Source organism: Topomyia yanbarensis, chromosome 3 (assembly GCF_030247195.1).
Source record: "Topomyia yanbarensis strain Yona2022 chromosome 3, ASM3024719v1, whole genome shotgun sequence".
Classification (NCBI taxonomy): domain Eukaryota; kingdom Metazoa; phylum Arthropoda; class Insecta; order Diptera; family Culicidae; genus Topomyia; species Topomyia yanbarensis.
In genome coordinates, this window is record NC_080672.1 from 213,251,833 (window position 1) to 213,263,909 (window position 12,077).

The following is a 12,077-nucleotide window of genomic DNA, read 5'->3' on the forward strand; positions in this document are numbered from 1 at the left end:
CAAGGGCACCGTACCTGACGCCACCTTTCCGCCATCTTGTGAAATGCTAATTGAGGATCGAATTTGCTGAAAATTAATCATTCAGGGCATATATTAATCAAAAATCAGGTTAGTGGCATTCCAAAATCGTACGCCGATTGTGGTCATTCTACCGGGTCTTCCTTTGCATGTTTCTTGTCGCTTCACGTCATTACACACCACCGCACTCAATCGCCGAAGCTGAAACCCAAACTGTACCGTGGATTGAATGGCAACCCTTCGATGCTAAATCGTTTCCCATTGGCTCCTTACTAGAAGCAACGCTTGCAGCCAACGACCAACCGTGATATCAATTGAATCAACAGTCATCCTGTTGATCCGGAGGAGAAATATTTTATACAAGGCTACCAAATTGCCTATATCAGGTAATTAGCATTCCTATTCCTCAAGTTTTCTCGTCCGAGCTACCTGGTCTCAAATTGTAGATTTTGATCTGTTGCTGAATCGTCATGTCTGGATTGGAGCGAAAGATACGAAATCTTAAAACCCGTCGGCGAAGCATCGCAACGTCATTTAATTTAATCAGGAGATTTGTTGCCGAATATAATGCTGAAAGAGACGTTGCCGAGGTACCAGTTCGTTTAGAAGCAATCGTGTCGCTGTGGGCAGATTTTAACACTGTTCAAGCGGAGTTAGAAACCACGGATGAGTCACCAGATGCACTTGAAGGATACTTGAAGGAGAGAGCTGAGTTCGAATCATCGTTCTACAAGATTAAAGGATTTCTTCTGCAGCATGTTCCTGCAACAACCACCACAGTGGCACCAACACCACAAATAAACCACACGAACCGCGTGAAACTGCCCGATGTGAAACTGCCCATATTTGAAGGGAAATTTGAGACTTGGCTAAATTTCCACGATCTGTTCGTATCGTTAGTACATTCGTCAATCGATTTGTCGAGCATTCAAAAGTTTTACTACCTTCGATCGTCACTCGGAGGTGAAGCGTTAAAACTAATACAAACAATACCGATAAGCGCAACTAACTATCCTGTCGCATGGAATTTATTGGTTGAACATTTCCAGAATCCCACTGTATTGAAGAGAAATTATGTACAAACCTTATTTGACTTTCCAACCCTACGCCGTGAGTCAGCTACCGAGCTGCATGCACTGGTTGAACAATTCGAAGCGAACGTCAGGGTGTTGAACCAATTGGGAGAGCACACCGAATATTGGGATATTCTTCTTGTTCACTTTCTCGCCAGCCGACTGGATCCTGTAACACGACGTGACTGGGAGGAACATTCAGCAGTTCATGAAACCATCAGTTTCCGAGGCCTTACCGATTTTATTCAGCGAAGGGTGAACGTCCTGCAGCAAATTACCACCAAACCAGTGGAAGCACAGCAGCAACATCAATCACAAAATAAGAAACCATATCAGCCTCGTTTGGGAACGCACGGAGCATTTCAAGATCATCGATCCCGAAAATGCATCGCATGCTCTGAGGAGCACACAATTTATCAATGTAACACTTTTGCTCGTTTGCCGATCGATGAGAATGAGAGACTCATAAAACGGAATCATCTCTGCCGTAATTGTTTCCGTAGAGGGCATTTCGCTAGAGAATGTGCTTCGGAGAGTTGCTGTAAAAAATGTAAAGCAAGACATCACACACTATTGTGCACAAAAACTGTTCCTTATGCTGGGAATTCGTCAAACAATATTGCGGCTGGCTCGAATATGGCTACCTTACCTACATCCACAAATACCTCGTCCAATCAACGTCCAGTGCCAACTGCAACCGTGGCGCATTCCGGGATTACCAGTTGCAATTCACAAGTACCCGGCCGAACCAAGGTAATACTAGCAACCGCTGTGATAGTGCTGATTGATGACGCCGGAAAGGAGCACTTAGCTCGTGCATTGTTAGATTCTGGCAGCGAGTGTTGTTTCGCCACCAAGAGATTATACCAAATGATGAAGGTTAAACAGACTAGAGTTGATTTACCTATCGCTGGAATAGGAAAGTCGTCGGCTACAGTCATATATCAATTCCAGTCGTTAATTAAATCGAGAACCTCAGATTTTTGTGCTAGTGTGGATCTTCTCATACTCCCGAAGGTTACTATTGATCTCCCGTCTCTCACTTTAGACACCACTACATGGAAAATCCCCGATGGGATCACTCTTGCCGATCCAGCCTTCAACCAACCCAACGCAATAGATCTAGTATTGGGTGCTGAGATCTTTTTTGATTTATTTTCTATTCCTGGTCGTATATACCTTGGTGATACGTTTCCACTGCTGATCAACTCCGTTTTCGGTTGGGTGGTTTCGGGCAAAACCAGCAGTGATTTTGTTACCTACCCTGCTCTTTACAATCTTGCTATTATTGATGATCTGCAGAACAAGATTGAAAAATTCTGGGCCATTGAGGAAGATACGGGATCTAGTCATTACTCTCTCGAAGAAACTCAGTGTGAAGAGATATTTCAACAAACAGTGACGCGCGGGAACGAGGGACGATATACAGTGCGGCTTCCATTTAAAGATGGTCAGATAGAGAGACTAGGAGAAAATAGAAAAACAGCATTACATCGGTTTCGTTTGTTGGAAAATCGGTTATCACGCAATCCTGATCTTGGTAGCCAGTATCAGGAATTCATGACCGAATATCTTCGATTAGGACACATGGCTCCAGTTCCAGATGATGCACATGATTCAAGGTCATGTTATTATTTGCCCCACCATCCTGTGGTCAAAGAGAGCAGTACGACAACGAAGGTTCGTGTGGTGTACGACGCGTCGTGTAAAACTAGTACTGGTCTTTCTCTAAACGACATACTCCTGGTGGGACCAGTCATTCAAGAAGACCTGCGGTCCTTGATAGTTCGTGTTCGCCTCCATCCGATAATATTAATTGCAGACGTCGAAAAGATGTATCGACAGATAATCTTACATTCAGACGATACTCATTTCCAGAGAGTATTTTGGCGAACCTCTCCTACCAAACCAATCGAGACGTTTGAACTAAAGACAGTGACATACGGCACCGCATCAGCCCCTTTTTTGGCAACCCGCGTCCTCAAGCAGTTGGCGATTGACGAAGCACATAAGTATCCGATCGCTGCTAAGGCTGTCGAAACAGATTTTTATGTAGATGACCTTTACTCGGGAGCAGCGACAGTAGAAGAAGCAATCGAACTTCGGAAACAATTGGATTCCCTACTCTCTGCCGGCGGGTTCCAGCTGAGGAAATGGGCATCTAATAACGCAGCGGTGCTAGACGGTGTTTCCCCTGAGAACCGTGCTATTCAAGAGCAGCTCGATTTCGATCGAGACCAAACACTTAAAACACTCGGGTTGTATTGGGAACCAAGAAGTGACTGCCTGAAATATCAAATTCAACTCCCTTTATCGCATACTGCAAGGCTAACGAAACGAATAACGTTATCGTATATTGCTCAAATTTTTGACCCACTTGGTTTAGTTGGGCCTGTTGTTGTGACAGCAAAAACGTTCATGCAGACGCTCTGGTCTCTTACAGACGAAAATGGATATATATGGGAATGGGATCGAGAGCTACCACCACACTTGCATGAACAGTGGGTTACTTATCACTCGGAGCTATCGTCACTCAATCAACTTAGGATAGATCGCTTCGTACTTATACAAAATGCAGTAAAGGTAGAATTGCATATGTTTTCGGATGCTTCTGAGAGAGCATATGGCAGCTGTGCGTATCTTAGATCAGTTGATATCAATGGAAATATCAAGGTCGCTCTTCTCACGTCGCGGTCGAAAGTAGCCCCGCTTAAAAAGCAATCTATTCCGCGCTTAGAACTATGTGGAGCTCTTCTCTCTGCTGAGCTTTACGGGAAAATAATCTCATCCCTTCATATGGCTGTTGACACCTATTTTTGGACTGATTCAACAATTGTCATCAGTTGGCTTCAAGCGACACCATCAACGTGGACGACGTTCGTTGCGAATAGAGTGTCTAAAATTCAGCATGCTACGCAGAATTGTACTTGGAGACACATTTCGGGACATGAAAACCCAGCCGACATTTTATCGCGTGGATGTTCCGCACCAGAGCTACTAACCAGTATGCGTTGGTGGAACGGTCCGTCCTGGGCAAATAGCTGCACTGAAAAATGGCCGCAGCAAAGATTGGTCAACGATGCAGGAGGCAACATAGATCTCGAGCGACGCAAACCACCAATTACCGCCGCATCTACTTCGGTGTCGAGCTCATTCATTGATGAGTACTGTTCCAGGTTTTCCAGCTATTCACGAATGATCAGAGTAACAACGTATCTGCTGCGATATATTAAAAATCTCCAGCTACAAAGGGAAAAGAGAATCACTAGTTGGCTCACTACGGATGAATTAAAGAGTGCTGAGTATACACTGATTCGCTTAGTGCAACAACAATGTTTTTCGGATGAATGGAAACGCCTCTCTAAGGGAGAGCATGTGTCGGGTAGCTCACGTTTACGATGGTTTCACCCACTTATACCAGAAAGCGACAAGGTCATCAGGATTGGAGGGCGTTTGGGACAGTCTTGCCAATCGTACGACTTCAAGCACCAAATTTTGCTTCCAAGCTCCCATGCACTTGCGAGGCTACTTCTGCTCTCCTACCATCATCGATTGTTACATGCGGCGCCACAGTTGATGATTAACACGGTGCGACTGCGGTATTGGCCGCTTGGCGGAAGAAACATCGCAAGACAGATAGTGCACAAATGTATCATTTGTGTGCGAGCTCGTCCCAAATTAATTCAACAATTTATGGCCGAACTTCCTGCTTCTCGTGTCACTGCATCACGACCATTTTCGATGGTCGGGGTTGATTTCTGGGGACCTGTTCGCATCCAGCCTAGGCATCGACGAGACGCTCCATTGAAAGCTTATGTGGCTGTATTTGTATGTTTTGCCACAAAGGCAGTTCATTTGGAGCTCGTTGTGGATTTAAGTACAAGCAAATTTCTGCAAGCCTTCCGACGGTTTGTCGCGCGTCGTGGATTATGCTCAGATGTTTACAGTGATAATGATCGTAATTTTGTGGGAGCAGCCAACGAATTGCGGCGGTTTGTACAAGGCAAGGAATACAAGGACAAATTCTCCGGAGAGTGCAATGACCACGGAATTCGGTGGCACTTTAACCCTCCGAAAGCGTCTCATTTTGGTGGTCTCTGGGAAGCGGCTATCAACTCTGCTCAAAAACATTTTCATCGAGTTCTCAGTGGACATACTTTGGCTTTCGATGACATGGAGACGCTCCTTGTTCAAATTGAGTGCTGCCTTAACTCCCGGCCGCTAACACCGCTCAGCGACGATCCTGCTGATCTAGAGCCATTGACTCCAGGACATTTCCTTATAGGATCAGCACTGAAGGCAGTTCCAGACACCAACTTCGAGGCCATTCCGTACAACAGACTTACACGATGGCAGCAAACGCAGAGAGCGGTGCAGGAAATTTGGAATCGCTGGTATCGCGAGTATCTTGCTACCCTACAACCAAGAGCTAAATGGTGCAATCCACCAGTCACCATCCAGAAAAACCGTTTAGTTGTCATCATGGATGAAAACTTCCCACCGGCACGATGGCCTACAGGAAGAGTTCACGAGCTGCATCCCGGACCGGATGGGATCGTACGAGTTGTAACTCTGCAAACATCTCGTGGATTCATCACTCGACCAGTGGCAAAGTTATGCCTTCTACCAGTCGCTTCATCGGGTACTGAGGATTCTGAATGAATCATTTCAGCAAACATCGTGAATCAGCATCGTTATCTTCAAGAGCTTGGGGTTCCTTCTCGGTCAACCCAAGATCGTCCAGTGCAGGCGATACTACGCAAAGGTTTCTGTGAAGCAGATCAACCAAGATTGAGGATATCTTTCAAGGCCTTATTATATAAGGTCCAGGTGAGGACCTGTCCATTAATTTTAGCGTGTCATCCAGATCTACTGAGTCTTTTCTTACATGTATTCAACGAGCAACGAATCAGCAAACCCGAGGGACGCCTTGGATCAACTGAGTATTGCTACAATCGTCCAGAAATGGTTATTTCTGCGGGGAGGAGGATGTGCGATGATCATATGCAGGTGCCTTGGTCCAGGATTCAACAACACCAACACTCGATGCAACACCAGTGATAGCGTCTTATCGTTTCCGTCAGAATAGGCAACCTTTGCAAATTACCTAATGAGAGGTCGACTGTACTTGGCAGCGAACGAGCTGCGGGCAGCCAGTGTTAGTTTGGCGCGAAGCCAGTAATGTTCAAGTGTACAAGTGTACGGAATATGACTATGATGTGCAGTCTTTAATATGCCCGGCTAGTGAGTTTGTCACTAACATCCACAAGAGGCACTAACAGGCGAAGGTGGCAATTTTATTCCGCGTCACGGCAAGAGAGTCCAATAATCTGAGCTACCGACATCTGTAGCGGCCGTAGTTCTTAAATTTCATACTAATTGACATACAAAACTGTAATTTTATTACAGAATATTATTCTATGTATCATTTTAAATCGAAATGCATTTAATAAAAATATTGCAAAATGCGATAGTTTTGGAGATATTTGGAATTTGGTTCCAACAAAAACAGTTAATTCGTGTGATTATGCCTTTTCTAAAGTTATTCGCGTTACCCCATCATAAAATGTTAAAAAGTATATGTTTATCGTTTTAAAGAAGTAAAAGAAACTTTTTTAGTGTATTTGGATCATGGAGTTGAAAGCTTCCTAAAAAGTTTTCCTAACAACAACTTTTGACATATTTTTATAATTCATACTATTTGTAGTAAAAAATTACAATTTTCATTTTGAGTATGATTCTAAACGCTATTTTAAATCAAAATGCTCATAACAAAAATTTTCCTAAATGTAGTAGTTCTCGAGATATTTTAAATTTTGTTTTAACAACACAATCCTTTTGTTTTATTACAACCTTTTCAGAAGTTATTCGCGTTTCTCCATCAACAACAATAAGTTTTTTAGAAGGCCCATATATTTTATTTTATGTAACTTTCTCTTTGACATCAAGGTGATATTGTAAACTGTTTAGTTAGTAAAGTTAGTCAGAATTTCCGTAGCTACCGAACTCAAAACTGCCGGTGCAGCCGTTTCTATGGGAGTAACCAGCTTTGGTTGTGCTTGACTCCGATATCTCTAAATCATGAAGGCTACCGCTGGTAAAAATAGTGCAGACAAGTTTTAAGGCAGAATGTGCCGATAAAATGTTTTCCGATGTGTCCATCATTCGTAAACTCTATGTTGTTTGTTTGAGCTGTAATTTCTATGTGGTTCTTTTTTGAGGGGTTGTTGGCTGCTGCTGGATTTGGAGTTGTCGGTACTGCTGCGGTTGTATCGATTTAATGTTGGTTGGCTGATTGCCAGAGCCAGGATGTTGAGACAAGATTAGTTGAGCTGATTTGTCGCATCTGGTTGTTGTTGAGGAAAACTTCCAAAGTTGATCGATGGCTGCTGGTTCTGCCGCTGACCAAAAAATACTGCGGGTGTGCTGTAAATAATATTAATTATTTAAATTTAATTGTTAAAGACTAGAAACAATCACACTTCTAATAATATTTCTAAACTTACCATTCAAATTCGTAATATTGAATCTCTAAAACTACGAAATTTTGACAGGTTGCGATGAAAGAAATACAAAAAATTACCAATCTTGTGTTTTTTTTATATTTTTTCATTGCAACCTGTCAAAATTTCGCGAGCCTCCGTGCGAAATAATACCGCTGACCATTATTTCGCAAGGAAAAAGTTTGCCTTGGTGACAGCGCATAGAAAGCAGCGCTATCTCGTGGAAGTATTATGAAACTTATCGTTTGTCGAACCGTGTCTTTGCTAACTGCATTTTTCGTTATCGTTTTCGCGAGAGCTGCGTACCGCTTACGAAATGGAAACGAATTTTTTTTCGCGAGCATTTCGCGACGTTTTTTATGCATAGGTTTTGTATAGGAAATTTCATTTCGCAAGAGGTGCATACTTAGCTTAACCAACCAATTTCGGACCCCTAGAGGAAGTGAAATTACGTTAACGTCAAAAATATTTGCTTGCCTATATTTTTAATGCAATACATGCACGAGTCTGCTCCAAAATTACTGTTCTTGAGACAAACTTGTCAATGTATGTTTTATACATTGACATAAACTCTAAAATGACATTTCTTTACAGTATGGATTTTTTACATTTTAGTTCCTTTCACACTAATTTGGACAGTGTTATTTTGGACACACTGAATGTGACTGAATATTTTGGAAACAGTGAAGTTTATTTTACTAAATTGACCTACTGACTCCCATAGGCGGCTCCAGCCGGTTGCCAAAGGGGGGGGGCACACCTTTCTGACAAAATAGTGTCGAGTTTTGGTAACTTATTTCTAAACACGGTTTTGCATTTCTTATAAAAGAAATGTATAGAATTCGCTCAAACTTTCAAGATTTTTTCCGAGGTCCGGAGGGCCGAGTCTTATATACCAATCGACTCAGCTCGACGATTTGGGACAATGTCTGTGTGTGTGTCTGTGTGTGTATGTAACGGACAAATTCTCATTCGTGTTTCTCAGCAATGGCTGAACCGATCTTATCCAAACCACAGATAACAGACGTTTAGGCTCGATTTGAATCGTGTGTAAATACCCGCTACTGAAATTCCGAATAAATTAGACGTCTGAAACACGTTTGGCAAACGTTTGCAGATGGCGCAGTGAACGACACAATGCAGTTAGAATGCAGCTGTCAAACACGTGTAGCAAACAGTTGCGCAGATGGCAATAGCGAAACACGGATTTCCAACGTTTATTAATTTGAAAGTTTACACAGGTTTTTGAAGAAATTTTGTTCTAGCATAAACGTCTGTTATCTGTGTCCAAACCAATTTTAAATGAAAGAACTAAAAAACAGTATGAACGCTATTAATTTGTTTTTGATTCTGATGTTTAGTTTCCAAGATATTAATGTTTGAATGCGTAAAAATGGCGTTTTTTTGCAGTTTTTTGAAATTATCCGCAGAAATTGACAATAAAGATTAATAATTTATATGTTTTTAGACAGCTTTAACGAATACCTTTCGAACAAGCTATAGACTGTTGAAATCTGACTATTATCAAAAGAGATATTTAACATTAAATGCGGACGAAAGGTTTTTATCATTTCCCATTGCCAGAAATATGACCAAAAACATATAATCTATTATTAACGCCAAAACGACTTATTTTAGGTCAATAGTATCTTCGGAGAATTTAATGGAGGTAATATGGCCTTTCTTTTGGAATTGTGCTTTTGCTGATTAATCCCCCTATGAGTGAGATATTTTCACAAATTTTCTTGGAAGTGATTATATCGAAATGATGTCTTCAGCAAATTTGTAGCTCTTACTCTTGCGAATAACTTTACTAAAGACTTTAAATATCTATTTTGAATACTTTAAAAGTTATGGCTTGTTGTTTGTTGATTACTATTTGTCGCCCATTTATTGTTCAATATAGTAATAATCCATTGAAATAAGCTAAACATTATTTCGATAAAACGAATTTTGTATTTCATTTTACTATCTACAATCGCTAGAAATAATCACCGAACACTTCCAAGTTGTCTGGAAGGAACTTGATAACTTATCAGTACAAAACTGTTCATTTGTGCGAACCTGCTGACTGCAATTTTTCTAATTTATAACCATCGGATCGATCTGAAACATATCGGAAAATGAAAAGCGAAAAAAATAACCAAGCAACGGCGTAGCCAAGAGAAGGTTTTGGGGTTTAACACCATACAACACCCCCCCCCCCCACAACACCCAAAAAAAATATCGGATTGAAGTTGATTGATGCAGACTGATTTAATTCAATATTACAATAACAATTATCTGATCCGTAGATTGATAACCTGTTGTTGTTAACATCATGAGGACTTTTGATAAATTGTCGGAATGGGGTCCTGATATGTAACTGATCTATTGGTCTTGATTTCACAGTTGTCTAATAGCATCAATATCAAATTCCTGCCTGAAAATATTCCAATGGAAAATTCCAGAGTTCTGTAATCAATCATAATCCTCAGATTTATTTTCAAATTGAGCTCGTTTTTGTAGAAATGTATTGTAATAAGGGTCTTTATTTAATAGGAAGCGAAGTTAAAATTGATTTAATGTCTATGAAACATAGAACTGCTCACCAAAAAAATGCATAACTTTCAACATTTGCTAAAAATGTTTTTGCCTTTCTCATTCACTCTAAAATTCGTCAATCTAATCCCGACCCGGAGGACCGAGTGTCATATGCCAATCGACTGAGTTCGTCGAGATCGGAAAATGTCTGTGTGTGTATGTATGTGGAAAAAATGTGACCTCTGTTTCTCAGAGATAGCTGGATCGATTTGCACAAAGTTAGTCTCAAATGAAAGGTACAACCTTCCCATCGGCTGCTATTGAATTTTTTATTGATTGGACTTCCGGTTCCGGAGTTACGAGTTGAAGAGTGCAATCACACAGCAAATTCTCATACAAAATGAAATGAAAAATTTTCAAAATCAAATTTGTATTTTTGATGCCAAATGAATTTAAAATGCATGAAACATTGAGATGTTTGACAAAAATTGACTTCTTTGGAGATTGGTACATTTTTGCCTTTCTCATATAGAAAGGTTATGCAATCACTCTAAAAATCGTCAATCATACCGACCCGGAGGGAGTATGCAGTGAGGGGTTGCTACTTTAAAATTAAAACTAGTTTAAAATTTCTTAACAAGTTGAAAATTTTCGGCAGGACCTGGACCTCCCGGATCTTTCTCCATGATCCGCCGCTGGTTTCAAGCGATGTTTCAGTATCACATAATATCTCAAGATCGTGGCTGTCGATCCATTGTATGTATGTGCAAATCGTACTGAACATGTAATATTCATTTCCACCATTGTATTGAACATAACCAGCCATGGAATTAGTCTGGACAAATGAGACAAGCACAATTGCACCACTAGATGGATTAAAACAGGTTTTTATTTTGGGAATGCGTCGAGTTGAGACGAAAACGTAATATGATTAATAACGAGGATAACACTTTCCGAATGCAGAGAGAAATTTATGAAAAATGACGATTTCCATTCGACTCTAGCAGGTTCTGATCGATTTTGATGAGCATTTGATTTTTGTTGTATGACTAATTGTATGTATAGGTCAAATGTTTAAAAACAGTAATTTAAGGTCAAGATAACATCATTTTGAAACCGCCAATTTTGGAGGTTTAATATCTTCGATGAGTTTTACAAACGTTAAACAGCGCATCATTTGATAAAATAATTTTGACGGTATATCGTCCAAGAAGTATTTATGGTGAATTTTCTCAGGTTAATATTCATGACTACAATAAAGTCTCAACAATTTCGCTAAAGACACGAACCTTGTTACTATTTTCTGAAAAATAATTCTGCATAATTTTAAAACTTCAAAAATTATGGTTTCGGAATTATGCCTTTTGGACAGTAAGATCGATTTTCACCAAACCCCCACCAAACCGAATTTCTGGCTACGCCGCTGACTTCAAGTAAGTAGAAACAAAGTCGTTCTACACTCGTTCACAATTGACACCCCAATTGTATCAGCCAAATATGAATTGCCATATATGATTTTTATTGCATCGAACTACAACAATTTTTAGGTAGCTTTCAAGGGGTTATTTTATAGACTTCTTCCAAAATTTGGCGAACCTATTCCAATTCGTATACCAATTAATTGGTATACTTAAGGGTTTATATGTTGCAGATAGAGAAAATACTGAAATTTTAAGCTTTTTTCTTACACAATATTACGAAAGCTTATTAAACAATTTTTCCTAGCAAGTTTGTGAAAATTATAAACTATTTGAAATTTTTTAATATGATTTTTTTCATAAATAGTGACCATCGCTTCACAACGTAGTCTATTTTTCATGGCTTGCGGTGGGCACGATCTCTCGAATTGCTGAACTGAAAATTATGGAATAGAAAATAATTTTTAGTGTTCTTTACAGATTTAACTCGCCGCGCAGATAGCTCTGAATTAGACCCGCTGGTGCCCTAAGACGATTTCGCT

At 40.4% G+C, this 12,077-nt stretch overlaps 1 protein-coding gene across 1 annotated transcript; it reads left to right on the forward strand.

The window, feature by feature from the left end:
- Positions 1–488: 488 nt before the first annotated feature.
- On the forward strand, positions 489–5,753 carry LOC131687627 (uncharacterized). The gene has a single exon (XM_058971713.1). The coding sequence runs from the start codon at positions 489–491 to the stop codon at positions 5,751–5,753; it is 5,265 nt and encodes a 1,754-aa protein (XP_058827696.1).
- Positions 5,754–12,077: the final 6,324 nt, after the last annotated feature.